The sequence below is a fragment of the Gadus macrocephalus genome, chromosome 7 (genome assembly GCF_031168955.1).
Source record: "Gadus macrocephalus chromosome 7, ASM3116895v1".
Lineage (NCBI taxonomy): Eukaryota > Metazoa > Chordata > Actinopteri > Gadiformes > Gadidae > Gadus > Gadus macrocephalus.
The window spans coordinates 22,156,400-22,176,478 of record NC_082388.1 but is presented as its reverse complement, the minus strand read 5'-3'; the positions used below and the strand labels follow the sequence as shown (position 1 = coordinate 22,176,478).

General features: G+C 44.5%; 1 protein-coding gene and 1 pseudogene across 15 annotated transcripts in view; both read left to right on the top strand.

The window, feature by feature from the left end:
- The window catches only part of LOC132460961 (zinc finger protein 878-like), a 58,265-nt gene that overhangs the window by 36,713 nt on the left and 1,473 nt on the right, over positions 1-20,079 (top strand). For 8 of the 15 annotated variants that reach the window (XM_060055941.1, XM_060055944.1, XM_060055937.1 and 5 more), the window contains 3 exons: positions 5,794-5,858; positions 17,416-17,693; positions 17,873-17,939. In XM_060055941.1, the coding sequence (XP_059911924.1) occupies positions 5,794-5,858; positions 17,416-17,693; positions 17,873-17,939 (410 nt within the window). Of the gene's footprint in view, positions 1-5,308; positions 5,593-5,793; positions 5,859-17,415; positions 17,694-17,872; positions 17,940-20,079 lie in introns of all 15 variants that reach the window. The other 7 variants (XM_060055940.1, XM_060055942.1, XM_060055933.1 and 4 more) reach the window with 5 other exon arrangements.
- On the top strand, positions 3,411-8,991 carry LOC132460966 (zinc finger protein 665-like; annotated as a pseudogene).

Here is a 20,079-nt window from a genome sequence, read left to right as displayed (position 1 = left end):
AGATGGCGATCTCTCTGCCCCACTTCACCGCTTTTTCCAAGGGGAGGATAAAAGCATCGAAAGAGGTGAAAACCATTATAAGTCGGGGCACGTGCAGAGTTTCAGTTATGCCGATGGGAAGATTGTCGGTCTTCTCCACGCCAGTCGCAGGTAGCGTGACGTCACATACGAGCCGTGTAGTCTTTCTCGTTGTGTTTTCTCTACAGCCTTTATCTGAACAATTGCACAATAAACGGTTGAACTCTTTGCATGAAAAATTATCCTTTAAATCCACAAACAACATATGTGTAATCCAGGGCATATAAAGACCGGGACCAGAAAATAATTATTTTCTCTCCATTGACACCCATTCATATTTTTCGATCTCATAGGTCCCATGAGCCCTACCGGAAGGGGCGTGACTTCGCCACTCTATTGCCACAGCCCGCTAAAACAGGTGCAATACCAGGCTTGGCCGCTGAGAACTGGTGGATTCCAGAAGTATGCACTGTTCCTGGGGGCCTGGCCGGGAAGGGCGTCGATGCTAGTGTCACTTCCGCAAAACAATCTGCGTCGGCACAGTTGCCGCCTTCAAAACAGCCCGGAGGTTCGGAACGGACGATTCTTACCTCCGGGATCCGGACGACTTTCGTCCGTCCGCCCCAAACGTTGCCTCCGGAACTACTCTTCATACCTCCGTCTGGTTACAGCGTTGTTATGGATGTTACGCAATGAATCCTCTCGAGGGCATTGACTGTCGTTTCACAAATTAACGGCATCGACAATCGCAAACATGATATCTGTAGAGATGATTTTGCTTTGTGTCATCCGAAATCGGCGACAAAAAGTATAGGCCTATGCGGCGGTGGCATGTGACACCCCTCACCAACCCGCAGATTATTCCCTCAAAATGTTCTTAAATGACCAGTTACAACTCATTGCCAAAGCAGGGGAACAATAAAATAAAAAGGTCAGGTATATTATAATATAAGTATAAAACGTTAAATACAATATATATACATATCAGATTATACTACTCTATCTATTTTCGTGAATGGTCTGACTTTTGACTCTATACTGCTGCCCCGATTTCCGGTGGTATGCTCCTTTTCTCCCGGAGCACTCCGGATTCGTAAGCTCAGAGGCGACGGACCCATTGACGGACGAAACACCTCCGGGACCGGACGAAACGGTCCGTATCCGTATTTACCGTAGGGTGTGAATGGGCCTTTACGTGTCTTTATGTAAACCTACCCCTTGTTCCGAAATCAGTGTTCAGGAAACGCCCCTCAGAAGTTGGTAGACTGCGACAGAAAACCGGAAAACTGATTATTCTGGAAACTAGACTTGCCCGCGGGGACCTCTTTGCGCTTCCTTGCTTAATCAGATGAATCAGTTGCGATGGTTCAACATGAGCGAGAATTTATCAGGTGATGTTTATAATTATAAGCTATAATGTAGCGTAATGCAAATGTGGAATGGGTTCGCCTCTTACTGCTGGCTGCAAGGTCACTTTAGTCTATCACTAAAATTGGCTTGTTGTGACGTGATCTCGGGGGACTCGGGTAGCATGCTGCCTTCAAAACGGTCGGAGTTTCCGGGAGGTTCGGAGAAAAGTGCTTTAAACACTCTGTTGGGTCTGAGTTTACGCTCTGAGTTGCGTGCGGAAGTAGAGCTACCCGAGTCCTCTGAGTTCACGTCACAACAATGGCTGCCCATTTCATTGATAGACTAGAGTGAATTTGCAGCAAGCAATAGGAGGCGAACTTAACACCAATTCTAACATTTGCATTACGATACATTATAGCTTACAATTATAAATATCACATGAAAGATTCTCGCTCATGTTCAACAATTCCAAGCATTTCTAATAACTGATTCATCTGATTCAGCAAAAAGGTCCCTGGGGGCATCCATACTTGTTGTTCTGAAGTCTAGTCTCACGAACGATCTGTTTTTCCCGTTTTGTGTCATAGCCTACGAACTTTTGAGGAGCGTTTCCTGAACACTATTATTTCGTGAGAAGAGAAGGTTTACGTAGACACGTAAGAGCTTCCGAACCTCCAAGCTTATTTGAAGGCGGCATCAGAATTCCGAGAGATGAGGACAAAAAGAGGGCGTGCCTCCTTGAAATGCCGCAAGAAAGCTGGGAGATTTCCCCACTAAATCGGAAGGCTGGGGCCCCTACGCAGGGTCGGCCCTGGGCATAGGCAGTATAGGCGAATGCTAAGGGCGCATCCATCGACAGGGGGCGCCAAAAATATGTCTCTTTTTTTTGTCTTTTCTTTTTTTTACACTTCAGTTGAGTGTTTGTTTAATCTCTGGTTAGAACCAAACTAGATAAACCATACTACATTTAATTGTATTTACAATAATTTGATTCTGAACTCATATCTATTATTGTGCTTATGAATGCCTTTAGTAAACATCATGCATTTCTTTGCAGTATTTCTTGCATACCTTGTTGTATGAATGGTTCATTGTGACTTGTTTTGCAAGACTTTTTTCTGCAGAAGTTCTAACGTCTGCAGTATTTGTGCATACCATATTGTGTTTTTGATTCATTGCTTGTTACTTGGTTTGTAATATGCTTTGTGTGTTTAATCTTCTATCTAAAATCAAAGAGTCTCAAAGAGAAAGCTTTGTAGCTTCTCTGAGTTTATGAACATTGGTAGTCGAATTTACTGTGCGATCCAAAGGGGTAGGGGGCGCCAGCAAAAATCTTGCCCAGGGCGCCAAATTGGTCAGGGCCGGCCCTGCCTCTACGAATAGTCAAATCTCCTAACGTTTATGCCTTCTTTCCTTAACCTTTGTGGACAACGTCATCGGGTCAAGGAGAGATGGAAAGGTGCTTCCTTTCGAACAGCACTGTTTAAAATTAATTCGACTCCACTTTTCCGAAGAGACGTTATTGCCCGACGGCTGGTATTGCCGACCACTAGCGTCTCTAGTGTGACACTAAATTTTTTCATTCAGCTTGACGCCAACGGTGAGAATCACTTAGGTCTGACTTGGCCGACGGGAATATTTTAGGCCACTTGAATTCCAATTCACATGTGAAAAAAAAGAGGCTTAATTTATGTTGATGTTGAAATTAACTGCCCCCAGTAGTCTTGCTTAAATGTGAAGTTGACATTTTATTTTCTTATGGCGTATTCTATGTGCTTACTTACGGTGGCGCATTGCATTCACATCACAAAAAAAAAAATCTGGTTATCTCGTAATTATGAAATAAAGATCTCGTAATTATGAGAAAATATAATTAGAGATCTTTATGTCATAATTACGATGAAAATATCTCATAATTACGAGGTCTTTATCTTTCTCATAATTACGAGATAATTATCTCGTAATTACGAGATACTTTCTCGTAATTATGAGATCTTTATGTCATAATTAGGAGATAACCTGATTTTTTTTGTGATGTGACTGCAATGCGCCACCGTACTTACTAACCAGTAATAAATGAATTCATTTATATTAAAATAATTATGTTTCTGGAATTGGCATCCATTATTATCAATTGTATTTTCTTCTCTTCTATTCTTCTGCTTTACCGCGTCTCTCGTGCGTCTTCGGGTAGTGTCGGTAAGCTTCGTCAGTGGCATGTTGCTTTCAATGTTGCCGCCGTAAAGAATTATGGGATACCACTATCTCCTTTCGCAAAGGAAGCTCATGGGGAATCTTTGCTAAAGGAGGGTTAAAGAAAGGCCCCTTCCTAAGCATTTTTAGAATTCGAAACACCTTTTACTCCAAGCACTTCCGGGTCATCTCCATAGGAAAGGGAAGTCCTTTTTGACCGCTCGTATTTTGTATTCTATTGTGGGGTTTTATCCACCACAGTATCCATTTGTTAATAAACATGTCACCGTGCGGCCCAACTTTGGAAGAACAGCTTTCGTCCATAATGGATTTACTTGCGAAAGGTGCTGTATCTGAGATTAGCCAACTGTTCTTGGAAGGCTCGGCTACGATTCGCTTGCAATTAACTCGGAGCATGAAAGAAAACCAAGCGCTGAGGAGGAGGATGAAGGTGATGAGGAGTAAGATATTTTCTTTGCGGCTTCAAACGAGATCAAATGCATCGTGTGCAGCCAGACATTTTGCCCTGGCTCGAGCCATCGTCTGCAAACCACAGACTAAACCACTGGGAAATGGTGAGTTGTGTCCCGGCTGTGATGGGTGGAAAGCAAGACGGTTCAGGGGGCACTATTATTTTCTACATTTGTAGCAATTGGAAAAAGTTTTAATAATCATGATTCCAAGTTAATAATGACGTTAATCCCATTTCCTGTCTTTGAATTGTCTTGGATGTAATGTATTCCTCATCCTCGTCATCAGGCCTAAAGCACAAGGCGGTTGGAAATTCCACAAATCTTACAGCACCCATAGATTCTAGGCTGACTGCTAGATTCTGCCTGCCCTAAAAAGCCTGATGCTCTTTTGCAAAACATGACCAGAGCCCTGGTGAAACGTTGCATTTCTAAGATGGAAACAGTCAGGAGCCCAGACGGGTTTCAAGACAGATGCCACGTGAGCTGGTTTATCATTCTTATCACATAATTAGTCTTTCACATTCAATAGACAGGAGTATAATCTGCGTTCGAGTAGGTATATTCAATAACATGTTCCACTGATAGAGACAGAATTTGGAAAGACTGCTTTTACTTATAATGCACCAGTTGCTGGGAATGAAATTCAGAGATCACTCAAACGTACCGCTTTCATTTCACTTACTGAGTTGTTGAAGTCGTATCTCAACCAAACAATTCAAATGGTCTGCGCCTGTTTTTAATTTCTGACTTTGTTTTATGTCCCTATTGATTACCTTTGTCTGTCTTATGTTAATTGTGTGCTGCTACCTTGGCCAGTGCTCACTTGTAAAATAGATGCCTCAATGTGATTTCTGTCTGGTTAAATAAAGGTTGAATAAACAAATAATCTCAAACATCATTAAATTCAAAACGTAAAAATGTTAGCTGATCAGCCTACAGGCTATGACACGTTGTCGTTTGTTATTGTAAACTATAATAAGTGTGCCCATCTTGCATGTCATGTTGTGCACATGTGATTTTGCACTGGTGTTCGATCAGTGTCCTCAACCTGGTCACCCGCTTGGGCTTTGAGGGAGCTCTAGGGAGGAGTTGGTAGGAGGAGACATCCCTCTCAAACTCTGAATCTGTGTTTGCAGTACACAATTATACCTGTGTCAATGTTACATAAAGATATTTCTAAATAGTTTAGTTCAAGTGTACAAATGCACATTGTCTCCTTTTGTGCAAATATTGTATCGAAACAATTACTTTTAATCTTTTTTTCCCCTCTGCAGAAGACTGCGATGACTGTGGAGACCGCAGTACACAGCGCGGCCCCACCTCAGATGGTCTGCATGTGGACGCCCCTGGCTCCTCCCACATGTCCAGTCACAGCGAGGAGCTGAGGATCCTGAGCGTCCACGGAAAAGGGGAGGGCCCACTGGCGCTGCACGGCCATGACGCCCTCTTCACCGCGTCCAAACAGGAGGCTCCGAGCTCGCTGTCCACGGAACACCGCGTGGTCAAGAGCCTGGAGCGCGGCGAACGGCTGGTCCACTGCGAGGAGCTGACCGTGCAGGTTGGAAATCATCTTCTCATTCACCATCCAAAAGAGAGGCTTCCTCTGCTACAACTCCAACACACACCCATAGAAAGCACCCACCTTTATGATTCAATGTGTCGTTAGCGGGGATTGACTATTTTTGGATTGACTATTGAACTATTTTGTGCTAATGAAAGATTATGTCTTGTGTGTGTTTCCTTCTTTCTGTGGAAAGCAGCAGACCCCAGACACCATTTTAACCAAGGATGAAGAGGATATTGGTGGAGGCATGCCCGCTGTAGGTTAGTAATACACATTGCACACAGGGGGTTTATTTGTTCATCAACACGGCGGATGCGAGTGCAGAATGATCGTAAAAAGAAAATTCGTTTGACCGGTTGCCATGGTTATCTCTGTGTGGTTACTTCTACTAATTATGCTTGCACTTAAAAGCCTGGTCCTCTTTTGAAAGTGCATCATGACCAGAGCCCTGCTAAAACACAAGGACTACTTATACAGTTTATAGTAGAATGATTTACATCTTCTTCATAGCAGACAGGTGTCAGGAATGCTCAGATCAGCTCTGATTCCCAATATAACTACAGTATTGGTAAAACAGGGGATGGAAAACAACAGATCGTCTGGGTTTTGTCTTCATGCCCTCCCCACATCTTTAAAAGGGGGAGACGTAGCGGTGCTACGTCTCAAATGGATACATACTGTATCCCTTTGTGCAAATTATTAATTTAGTACAATTAGTACAATTCAAAGCTGCAAACTTGTCGCTTTTTGGCGACAATCACTGTTTTCTTAGTCAATTTGGTCATTCACGTGAATCGTGTAGAACCGGAGAGTTTTTTTTTTGGGGGGGGGGGGGGGGGGGGGGGGGGTCCAGAATTGTGAAAAATTATTGGATCATTCTTATAATTTACATTTCTCTGGGCCAATCGGAATCTCAGCACTTGCTTCAGAATCTTTCTTATAATTGACATTTCTCTGGGCCAATCGGAATCCTGATGCACACAGCGCCAACTGAGCTCGCCATTGGATGAGACGGTCGCCTGGCTACCGCGCATGCGCATCCGCATCCGCGCAATACAACGCAAGAGAGCTTCAAAACACTCGTCCAGAGGGGTGTTACACGAACGGAGGTTTAACAAACACTGAGTTAATGCTGAACTCTAGGTTGATTTACCCTGTGCCGAGTGACTAACCCAGAGTTTTCGGTTCCACAGCAGCGGTTATGCATTAGTTCAATCAACTCAGGGTTGGTTAACACAGGGTTGTGCGTGTCCACGCCAAACCTAAAAAGACGTGATGTATGGATCATGGAAACCCTGATCGAAATGGCGAAACGGGCCGCTTATTTCAAAGAAATGGAACTTCAGGTTCTCCTGGAGAGCTATGACGAGTAGAAGGACATTGTCACAAGAAAAGGGAACGCTAAAGCCTCTGCAGCCCGGAGAACCAAAGCCTGGCATCGGATCGCTGACCGCGTAAATGCGTTGGTTACACGTCAAAAGCATGATCCTTAATATTTGAGCCATGAATATATAAATATCCCAGTTAAGCATTCTTAAAGATCCTACCACATAACCCCTTTCTTCTAAAAAAATATGTACTCCGATGGCTTCCAAGCGGTCAGCGGATCAAGTATAAAAATGAAGTATAAAAAACATACAAACTGGTAAGCTTTTCCCACCATCGTATTGGTATAAATTTAAATAAGCCATTTTTTTTAAGCCAATCGTGAAAAGGCCGACAGTCGGCAGACTGGATCTGGCCCTCAAATTGTCTTGACCCCGGTGGAGGAGCTGTTAATAAACATAAATTCAGGGCGCCCTGGCATGGAGGGGGTACCTGGAGGTACCTACCTCCTCAGAGAGACAGGGGCCATACCCCACTGGTTGAATGTAGGTTTTTGTGTTTTCTTGTATTTTAGATTTTTTTTGCCTTCGAAGTAACACATGCAAACCATGTGCTTGCCACAGCGCATACTATTCGAAATGTTTATTTTTGTCATTTGTATATTACAATCAAAAAAAAATCCCCCCGTGACAATGTCACCTTTTTTCCTCTGAGGAGTTTGCAGGTCTGACAATTACTTTCTGCCTTTATTCCCTCTGCAGAAGACTGCGATGACTTTGGAGACTGCAGCACACAACCCAGCGTCACCTTGGATAGTCTGCATGTGGACGCTCCTGGCTCCTCCCACATGTCAAGTCATGACAGGGAGCTGAGGATCCTGAGTGTCCACGGAAAAGGGGAGGACCCACTGGCGGTGGACGGCCATGACAACATCTTCACCGTGTTCAAACTGGAGACTCTGAACTCGCTGTCTGCGGAACACAGCGTGGCAAAGAGCCTGGAGCGCGGCGAGCAGCTGGTCCACCGTAAGGAGCTGACTCGGCATCGGGGCCGCGGCAAGGACCGGCCCGCTGACAAAACCAATAAGGTCATCCCCAGGCGTATCCACACCGGCGAGAAGCCGTACGGGTGCGACCACTGCACGGAGCGCTTCAAACTGAAAGACAGCCTGAAGAGCCACATGAGGAGGACTCACTCCGGGGAGAAGCCCTACAGGTGTGATCAATGCGTGAAGTGCTACTATAGGAGCTCTCACCTGACGAGGCACATGGCGACTCATTCCAGGGAGAAGCCCTACAGGTGTGACCAATGCATGAAGCGCTTCATTTCGAGCTCTTACCTGAAGAGCCACATGAGGACTCACTCCGGGGAGAAGCCCTACAGGTGTGATCAATGCGTGAAGTGCTACTATAGGAGCTCTCACCTGAAGAGGCACATGACGACTCACTCCAGGGAGAAGCCCTACAGGTGCAACCAATGCTTGAAGCGATTCATGAGGAGTTCCAACCTGACGGTCCACATGAGGACTCACTCCGAGGAGAAGCCCTACAGGTGTGACCAATGCATGAAGCGCTTCATTTCGAGCTCTCACCTGAAGATCCACATGAGGACTCACTCCAGGGAGAAATCCTACAGGTGTAACCAATGCGTGAAGCGCTTCATTTCGAGCTCTCACCTGAAGATCCACATGAGGACTCACTCCGGGGAGAAGCCCTACAGGTGTAACCAATGCGTGAAGTGCTTCAATCAGAGCGGTCACCTGAAGAGACACGTGAGGACTCACTCCGGGGAGAAGCCCTACAGGTGTAACCAATGCGTGAAGTGCTTCACTCGGGATTCCACCCTGAAGGACCACATGAGAACTCACTCCGGCGAGAAGCCCTGAAGGTGCAACGCCAGCCTCAGTGACCCTAGCAATTTGCGTTGGCACATACTCAAGCACAGAGGCAATGGGGTGCTTTGAAACGGGCAATGGGACCTTTTAATTCACGCCTCTATCCTGTTTTTGTTTAAATTTGTCTGCTGTAGTTATTTTTTATTCACGATTATAGACGCTTTCCAACTTTTCATTCACTTTTCTTTTATCGTTGTAAATAATTGATTTCTGTGTGATGAATCGCTTATTTTTTGGACACTTCGGACAACCAAATATTAATTTTAAAATGATGATGAATCACTTATTTTTTGACATTAATCAGCCACTACTTTCTTGAACCCTCTTATGTCACACCAATCCAATCCCTCAAGATGATAGGAAATTTTGCACTGACCCTATAATGACACGCCGCGTCCTGCTATGCGGTCCAACACCCCCATCTATTGGCCACTTGACGCCACTGTATCTAATTCTTCCGTCACACCTGTTTTCAATCATCAATCTCCACTTTCTACTTCAGTCGGAGATCTCCATCCAACCGGCGCCAGTTCGTCGTTTACAACTACCCAGTTCGCATCGGTCCTACCAGCATTCTCTAGACCCAGTTCAGGGTTCCCGTTCTCTTGATAACCCTCTCCCCTCTCCCTTCGTTCTCCGTCCGTTACTCTGCCTAACCGTCGCCGAACCCCTGCCGGCCGCCCGACTACCCACCTGTCGCTGAGTCTTTGCCTGTCTGACTGACTCCCTGTTGCCGAACCCTCGCCTGCCTGACTGCTTCGCCCCAGCTTGTCTCCTACCCCGTGTCCCAATAAACCCTGTTTCCTTTTTCCCCGTCTCTGTCTCCCTGTGTCCAGCGCTTGGGTCCCCTCGCCCTGTTCCTTAAAGGCACCCAGTGCAACTTTATGTAAACATTCAATGAAAAATAAACATTCAATTTCTAGTCTTTTTTACACGTAGTAAGTTTCAATAACTCCATACCATTACATATCGACATTCAAGGAGCAAAGATGAGACGTCGTTGTGTGGTGAGAACTGATAGAAAATCGTAAACAACAACAATCGCCGGTGGGGAGAAGCCATTTTTCCATTGACTGGAAGCCTGCTTTATTTATTGTAGGTTACAAAAAATAAAGAAAATGGCGGCATTGTTGTTATCGATTTTGTATCAGTTCTCACCACACAACGACGTCTCATCTTTGCTGCTTAAATGTCGGTATGTAATGGTATGGAGTTATTGAAACTTACTACGTGTAAAAAAGACTAGAAATTGAATGTTTATTTTTAAGCCTCGAAAGTTGCACTGGGTGCCTTTAACATATAACCTTGCAGGAAATCACATTTGCAGTTGAACATTGTAAAACTAACAAATCTCCTGGAGTTGATGGCCTCTCTGCAGAGTTTTTTCAGGCTTTTACACAAGATTTAGCTCTTTTTCTACTTGAAGTAATATTAGAAAGTGTTGAAAAAGGTTATTTACCTCCTTCACTGACCCAAGGCTTAATTACGTTAATCCCCAAGCCTAAAAAGGATCCACTGTTTATAGATAATTGGCGACCTATTTCATTAGTAAACCCTGGCTACAAAATGTTTGCCTCAATTGAAAATAGATTAAAAAATGTTTTTTTATTGATGAAGTCCAATCAGGGATTCGTGAGAAAAATACATGTCTCAAACAATATTTGGCTTGTCTTAGATATAATTGATTTATCATTTTTATGTCCTGATGATAGCTTTATCTTTTTCTTGGACTTCTATAAAGCTTTTGACACAGTAGAACATAACTTTATATTTCAAACTATTGAGAAATTTGGTTTTGGCAAAAAAAAATTCTGGGCTGCCCTGCCTCTGTCTACCTATTCATTTTTTCTACACAACTTCTTTCCAAGTGCCAATTTCTATCAAAACAATATAATTACTTTCCACAAGTTCTGGACTCTGCTTGTATCTGAAGAAGTGTGAACTTTTTTCCCTTAGAGAAAGCGACACCTCCCAGGTTTGTAACATACCAATCAAAGATAAGATTACCTCTAGGGATTAATATAATGAATAACGAGGAGGAGAGATGCTCTGTAAACTTTAATTTGATTGGTGAAAAGACAAAGAAACAGCTTAATCAATGGCTGCAGAGAGATTTATCCTTGAAAGAACGAGTATGGTTGACAAAGGCAGAAGGTTTATCTCGGCTTACATATTACGAATGGCCTATTACATATTACGCAGGGACGCGGGAAGTGGGGGTGCTTAGGGTGCTGCAGCACCCCCCCTGGCGGTCCCTGGCTGTAACTGCAAGTGAGAACGTTTTCTGAACAAATCAATACTTTTTTTTTTTTGAGTAGAATTGTTATCATACAACATCATTATTCATGAAATTATTGACATCCACCCTTTTTTTTATATTTATCATATTAGCATTTAATTGTATTTAGGACATTGTGGCTGACGTAGTGACGCACAACCCAGAACAATGCTGTGTGCGCGACGGGAAAATTCGAAAAGTCAAGCTTGTTACAAGTGCAATGTGTCGCAGAAAATAAGTATTTTCCGATTTTTTGGCACCAAGAAGGCAAAACTTCGCAATCAAAACACAAGCCTTCCAATTCCCTGCATTCCGTATGTGACCTGTCCATAGCTCTAGGCCTACTATGCTGATTATACATAAGCATATTGGTGTTCAACATCTGTTGTAGTGAAAAACATTCTAAAACTGGTGTAAAATGTTGCTGGCCATATTAATAGACACGTTGAATGTTATCGTTTTAATTCTGGAATCCCGCACGAAAACTGGTTGGCAAAAAAAGAGCAAAGACGGACGGACGGTTCACTTGACGGAGAAATCGTCACCTTCCTAATATCAGACAACTCGTAAGTCTGGATGAAAATGTAGGCTTTCGTTTACTGTCACTTTATTTTGTAAACCTTTAGAAATAACCTCCTGAATCCTTGTTATAACGCTGTGTATAATCCCGGACCGCAACAGCTTGTCGGCATGTTGTTAGTGTGTGCAATTTAGCACAGTATCAGCCGAGTTTACTCTAATTTCCACATTGTTTACTTGCTAACGATTTCGAATAACAGTGGCTAGTTGGCAGAGTTAGTATTTTTACACACCAGTAGGCCGCGGAGCCCTAAATGTGACGTCACCCGTCATATCGTCTCTGTAAACATTGGATGTTGCGCAGCATTTATTATGACGTCATTATATAGACTCTCTCTCAGCACCCCCCACTCGGACTGACTTCCCGCGTCCCTGATATTACGGCTTACATATTACGAACTCGGCACCACGGTGCCGAGTTCCAAGTGCGGGTGTGGTGACGTAGGCCTATATCATATGCGTCGAGAGCAGCGAAGAGCTGTAGTTCACAATGCGGCCTCACGTAAAACCTAAAATTATCAAACTTCTTCACGAACATTTTTAGTTTTCTTTGCATGAAAAATTATCATTTAAATCCACAAACAACATATGTGTAATCCAGGGCATATAAAGACTGGGACCAGAAAATAATTATTTTCTCTCCATTGACACCCATTCATATTTTTCGATCTCATAGGTCCCATGAGCTCTACCGGAAGAGGCGTGACTTCGCCACTATCTCCTTTCGTAAAGGAAGCTCATGAGGAACCTTTGCTAAAGGAGGGTTAAAGAAAGCATTGAGGCTCCTTTCCTAAGCATTTTTAGAATTCGAATCACCTTTCCTCCAAGCACTTCCGGAGATATTCCGCCAGCTGTGTGATGCCCTCTCGGATGCTGGTCTGTAATGGAAAAGGTTGGCTGGGATAACTACAGACGGAGCGCCTTCAATGACAGGGAGGAAGAATGGACTTGTTGCACTTGTGCAAAAAAAATTGAAAGAGGAGGGTGTGGAGGAGCACTGTCAGGTCTCTGGCTGCAAAAAGTAGACAAGAGAGTCCTATGTTCTGAAGAACTGTTCAATGTTCACTTAAAAAAGAGACTTGTTCTTACTTCCCTGGGTAAAAAAGGTACAATTAAAATTAAAAAAAATTCCAGAGAAATTTATGTTTATAATTACTGTTCATGCACTTTGAGATTGTTTACATTGCAATACAAATTTAATAATAATAATAATAAATGTCGGTTGAGGAACTGTTATGTAATAATAAATACTGTGAAGGTTGGAACAGTTGTTTTCTAAATTAAAAAAAAATAATAATAATTCAGAGGAATTTATTTATGTTCTGTTTATGCACTTTGAGAATGTTGAACTGTTGATGAACTGTTAATAATAAATATTGAGAAAATTGGAACAGTTTTTTTTTTTTTTATACTAAACACCCTTTTTAAGAAATACTTGAGTACTTGTGGCCCAACCTCAGCCAAGCTCTTCCTCCAGTGGCCCCCAGGTAATTTGAGTTTGAGACCCCTGCTCTACGGAGACACTTATTTGGACTATACGCTCAGAGCACATTCAATACATGCCCCCCAGATACGCGCCTGTAGAGGGCGAGGCGCTCGCAGTCGCTGACGCCTTGGACAAAGCGCTCTACTGCGTGTTGGGCTGCAGGGACCTGATTGTGACAGTCGACCACAAGCCATTACTTAAACTCCTTGGCGACAGAGCACTCAACGACATACCCAACCCCTGTCTCAGGAACCTCAAGGAGAAGACCCTGCGCTATCGTTTGCGCAACATACATGTCCCCGGAATGAAGAACAGTGCTGCAGATGCCTTGTCGCGCAGGCCGGTCGGCGCACCGTGCCCGTCGCCCATGGATCTTCCAGACGACAATGCCGCCATGGTGACCCACCTCTCACCCAGCGCACACGCTGATGTGCTGTCTCTCATACGGTGGGCAGGGCCGGTGGCCGATGATGTTGAGGAGGGCGACCTGGCCTGGTGCGCTGCGGGGCTTGAATCACTGCAGTCCGTGACATGGGACCACGTCAGGGAGGCCATGAGCAGCAGCGTCGATATGCGCACCGTTGAGGAGAAGGCAGCAGACAGCTTCCGCGAGTCAAGGGCTGGGATGCCGGTGGCGATTCGTGGCTTCCATCAGTACCGCGAGGACATCACATCAGCTGATGGGGTGGTCCTGTGCAAGGATAGGGTAGTCATACCACCCTCACTCCGTGGCGAAGGTCTGAGCGCCCTGCATGCTGCCCACCAAGGCGTCTCCATGATGACCGCCCGCGCGGAATCATCTGTGTTCTGGTCAGGCATGTCGGCTGACATCTGCGCCACTCAGAATAACTGTGAACATTGCCACCGGATGGCACCCTCTCAGCCCGCGCCGCCGCCGACTGTCATGGCCATCTACCCCTTCCAGGCTGTGTGTTCAGACTTTTTCATGCACAGGGGTGTACACTATCTTGTGATAGTTGACCGCTACTCGAATTGGCCAATCATCTCGAGGTCGACGGGTGGCGCCACAGACCTCATATTCCACCTACGCCGTGCCTTTGCCACGTACGGGACTCCGGAAGAGCTTGCATCGGACGGGGGACCAGAGTTCACCTCCGCCGAGACCAATGTCTTTCCTTCGCAGATGGGGCGTGCACCACCGCCTCTCATCGGTGGCCTTCCCCCACAGCAATTGCCCAGCAGAGATCGGGGTGAAGACGATGAAGCGGCTCATCATTGACAATACAGGCCCGAAGGGCGAACTCGACACCGACGCTGTGCAGAGGGCGATACTCCAATACCGTAATACACCGGACCCTGACACAAAGCTAGCCCCGGCGAAGTTTGTCTTCGGCCGGCCCATCCGCGACATCATCCCGATTGCCCCCGGGAGGTACAGGTAAGGTAATATACATTTCCTACGGAAAAAAATAATACCTCAGGGGTAATCTTCTTTAAGGAGATTATCAAGATACCAATGTGTGTGGTGGTTGAAGTGCTTTTGCCTTCAATTCTCAGGGATGTTCCGAAGATGGCGACGCCTCCTCACGAGCCACTGGGAAAGCAACTCCGGGGAACAGCAGCAGTCTCTTTCAGCAACGGTCATTCACTCGGCTGAGTTCTGTTCTTCTTCTTGTGGATTAATTTTGCCGACAGGCTTCCGGATTATTATCAAAAGCAAACCGAGACAGTGATTAAAAAAACAAAAATCGAGTCAAGATGATACTAAAGTAGCCTATTCATGACAAATTAACAGTGTTCACTATTTGAGAGAAAATTATTGAGGCTTTAAGGAAAAAAAATCCATACCAGTATGGTAAAAAGCAGAGTTAATGGGGGGCCCTGTTCCAGGGGATTCCCTTTGTCATTCATAACACCCCCTGATCCTCTGCTAGGGGCCACTTGGATCAGAGCAGGCCCCCTAGGCTGACCGGTGTCCTGAGGCCCCATCTAAACGGGTGAAAACGATATTTTCCTCTCTGTTGGCAGCGTTTTAGGAATTTCACCGTAATGACGGCAAAAACGCATCTATCCCTATAAACGCTGTAGTACATATTCAAGGCATTTAAGTGGCGCTGGTTCTCGGAGTATGCGGAGTATGATAGCCTGCGCGCTGTATACAGTCGAGGAGGAGAAAGTTGTTAAACCATGTAGATAGAGCAGAAAATACTTTTTAACGTTCAGTTAGTAATTACTTCTTGTTAAATTTCAATTCAATTTCAAGATAATAATTAAACGAATTAAAAAATATGTTTTTCAACGCAATTTTTTGTAATAATTTGTTTATATATATATATATATATATATATATAATATGTATATATATATATTATATATGTATATATATATATATATGTATATGTATATAGATATGTATATATATAACCCAAGATCCCTCAGCGATATGCCTCAAAACAATCAACGTCCTTCAACGCCAACGTCAAAGCCGAGCCCTTTCGGATGCCAGGCCGAAACAACATTTGTCTCACTCCGACTCCTTTCAGCGGTCCCTCCTTCTCCTGCAAAATAATAAATAAATAAAACGGCTAATAAAACGCTTGAGGTGGCGTTTTGAAAAGAAAAATTAGTACATGGTATAGAGAAAATGATGAGCCTTTGATTGATATACAGACATTTTTTGCGGAGACACATTCCTGTTCCCCACTTGTATTGGAGTGAACGGAGATAACTACCTCCGGGCACCTTGAATCGACGGACCCGTCTACAGCCCGCTTAAACAGCTGCAATACCAGGCTTGGTCGCTGAGCCCCGGTGGATTGCGAAAGTATGCACTGTTCCCGAGGGGGTTGGGTTTACACGGTTTACCGGATGACGCGCAGAAACAAAGATGGCTGCGCCCGTAGTAAATTAGTTGAGTTGTATATTCTTTGCATTGGTACCACGTTGGTCGTTAATGTCGATTTTGAATGCTCCTAAACACTTAATTACATTTCTGCTTTAATCTGGTCACCAATTTATGCATTGCATGGTATTGTTGGGCATGCAATTCAATGTAAATGTTTGTTTTCAACCCGGTTTGCTAAAGAGGCTAACGTAGCAAACAACAAATGACAGCCTGCTCCTGCCCTTCGTGGCACGGGAATAACAGCACTTCTTGAAATAGGCGAAAATAGCAAAATAGTATTTAAATGTAAACGGAGTTACTTTAAATGCTAAGTCGATAACTGATGGATGTTCAGGAGTTCTTTGTAAACCATTTCAGGTTTTGTTGTTACCATATGCAAGTGGTAATAAAGCCTTAATCTTTCAAACTTAGTCCTTCTCGACCGCTCGTATTTTGTTGGGTCTTTATCCACAACAGAGTAAAGTATGTTAATAAACATGTCACCGTGCGGACCAACTTTGGAAGAACAGCTTTCGTCCATAATGGACATACTTGCGAAAGCTGCCGTATCTGAAATTAGCCAACTGTTCTCGGAAGGCTCGGCTACCCTTCGATTACAAATAACTCGGAGCCTGAAAGAAAACCAATCGCTGAGGAAGAGGATGAAGGTGATGAGGAGTGAGCTGTTTTCTTTGCGGCTTCAAACGAGATCAAATGCATCGTGTGCGGCAAGTCGTTTTACCCTGGCTCGAGCCAACATCTGCAAACCACAGACTAAACCACAGGGAGATGGTGAGTTACTTGTGTCCCGGCTGTGATAGCCGGATAACAAGACGGTTCAGGGGGCACTATTAGTTGTTACATTTGAAGTAATTGGAAAAGTTGATGATTCAAAAAATGAATAATGATGTTAATCCCATTTCCTGCTCTTTGAATGGTCTTGGATGTGATTCTAGGCTGACTGCTAGATTCTACCCGGTGCTCTTTTGAAAAGCATCAAGAAGAGAGCCTTTATGAAACACGAGTCAAACTTGGTAGTTGCATAAGTTTCCAGTCAGATTTTTTTTTTCTGCTTTATAATCTCAAAGATCAATTCATTCAAAAGTATAAATTTTAGCTGATCAGCAGGGAATGACACGTTGTCGCTTATTGACAGAATAGAATAATTGTGCTTGTCTTGCATGTCATGTTCAGATCATTTTGCGCTGGTGTTCGTTCAGTGTCCTCCACCTGGTCAACCGCTTGAGCTTTGAGTTGAGGGAGGGGGGCTCCCAAACTCTGAATCTGTGTCTGCACTAGTACACATTTTGAACCCTCTGTGTCAATGTTACATAGATTTAAATAGTTTCTTTCTTGTCTCCTTTTCGGCAAAACAGTCACTTTCTGTCATTTTTCCCCCCTCTCTTCAGAACACTGCGATGTCTTTGGAAACCGCAGCACACCGCGCGACACCACCTCAGAGAGTCTTTACGCCCCTGGCTCCTCCCACATGTCCAGTCACAGCGAGGAGCTGAGGATCCTGAGCGTCTATGGAAAAGGGGAGGGCCCACTGGCGCTCGACGGATATGACACACTCTTTACCGCGTCCAAACGGGAGGCCAAGAACTCGCTGTCTGCAGACCACAGCGTGGACAAGGGCCTTGAGTGCGGCGAGCAGCTGGTCCGCCACGAGGAGCTGACTGTGCAGGTTGGAAATCATCTTCTCATTCAACATCCAAAAGGGAGGCTTCCTCTGCTACAACTCCAGCACACACCCATGAAAAGCACCCACCTTCATGATTCAATCTGTCGTTAGCGGGGATTGACAACAACTATTCTGTGCTAATGAAAGAATTTGTCTTATGTGTGTTCCCTTTATGTGGGAAGCAGCAGACCACAGACACCATTTTAATCAAGGATGAAGAGGATATTGGTGGAGGCATGCCCGCTGTAGGTTAGTAATACATATTGCATTTATGCAAAAAAGCAAGAAAACGACCTGGATCAACTGAGAATGTACTCGTTTCTACCTGCGCTAAAAAGCCTGGTCCTCTTTTGAAAGCGCATCATGACCAGAGTCATGGGGATAATAAACAAACACGTTATCACGTTAACACGTTATTTCTGGACAACGGCGAAGGCTTCGTTTATTTAAGGAAATGTTGTACAAAAGTTTGCCGTCCGCCTTGGACGTCCTACATTGTTGCTCTTTGTACATTGTGCGTGTTCTTCTTTTTCCTTGGATTTATTAGCAGACTACACTGTGTCCGGCAGCTATGAGGTCACAACGCTAACGTAGCTGCCGCGGCTATCGCAATCCAGTTTAACCCCCCCCCCCCCCCCCCACCATTAGGGTACTGTCGGCGGTGGAAACGTGAGCCATAACTGAGCTGCGCCGATCCGAACCTTCACTACTCCACCAAGACGCACCGAACCGACCCGCACCCTCCGGTGGGAATGCGCAAATTCTGTGTACTTTGCACCTTCATGAATAAGACATGCTGAATTTTCCGTTAAATAACTGATTGTCTTATTTTGTTTACAAGTTACGGATGGAGTCTGGAGGTGATGTGGGGTACTTATTGTTTACATCTTAGATTACACAGTTCAGGCTTTTGCAGCTAGCTCAGGGGAGAGACTGTATGACACTAGGGGGCCTATTTTAACGGTCTGAAGCGCAAGTGAGAAGCGCAATGCGCAAGTAGCTTTGTGGGCGGTTCTATGGCGATGTTGCTATATTTCCGGCGCATGATTGACTCTTGAGCCCGGCGCTAATCTGAAAAGGGTTGGTCTGAGGTAGCCTAATTACCCGTAGGTGTGGTTTGGGCGTAACGTGCAATAGACCAATGAGAGCGCCATCTCCCATCCCCTTTAAGAGCAATGAGCGCATTTGCATCTGAGGAGTTGATATTTTGACAGCGCGTTTGCAGTCTCCGATGAGACAGATGCATGACGACATGAATTTCAAACTTCAAATGGCTTTGTTTATGCCCAAATAATATGGGCTAATTCACACATGGAATAGCGTTTTCTTCCACAACTTCAGAAACACTGAGTCCTCAAATAAATTTCGGCAGAGAAAACTTAACACACAAATGATATGCGGTAACTCTGGTTCTATTTAATGATATCCGCAATACAGTAACCAACATCGTTTCTTACCAGTATTGTATGCATTATCATTATCGACTTGTGTTGCTAATATGCATGTGTCCCCCCGTTAATATACATTGCCATGGACTGTATTATGCGTTACGTGTTTAGTTTACGTGTGTTTAAACAGATCGACGCACACACGCGCGCCCGCTTTCATTCATTATTTTACACATACACACACGCGCCCCCGCATTCATTCATTCTTTTACACATACACCCCCGCGCCCGCATTCATTCAATCTTTTTAACACTCGCTCGCGGTAAAACAATGTTTTCTCACGATCAAATACTCATCAATCCTAAAAGTTATGGGCTTTGACACAATGTCTGTGTCAAGACAATATGTGTTTGCTGCACGGTGTTTGCAGATGCATTGATTTAAAAGTACAACTTATTACCGCTGTATCAGCTGTTCAAATAATTTCCCAAGTGCCTAGGTAGATGAGAGAAGCAAAGTGTGCACAAGCAACATTATGCATGCGCCCTTAAAAGAGCATCTGAACAACGCGCCACTGACTTTAAACCAGGTATTTCCTGGGTGGCACAATTGTTTTCTGAAACAAAAAAATAGCACTAGGGAACGTTTGCACCAGAACACGCCTCCTCCTTTCGCCGAACCGTCCCTTGGGGTGCAAGATCATTCCCTAATTTACAGGCGCGTGGCGATGGAGGGAAAAGAACGCTCTGCGCCAGTTGCAAACTGGCAATGACATGCGTCAGTGGAGAAAGTCAATTGCGCGGGATGCAAGATAGGGCCCTAGGTGGTACAACCTGAGACAATAAAAAAAGAACTGCCTTCTGCATTTTTCTTTTTTCTTTTCCCTTCATTGTACCGAACAGTGATGTCTGATCCGCGGTATGAACCGAACCGTGACTACAGTGTACCGTTACACCCCTAATTCCCAATATAACTACAGTTTTGGTAAAACGGGTGATAG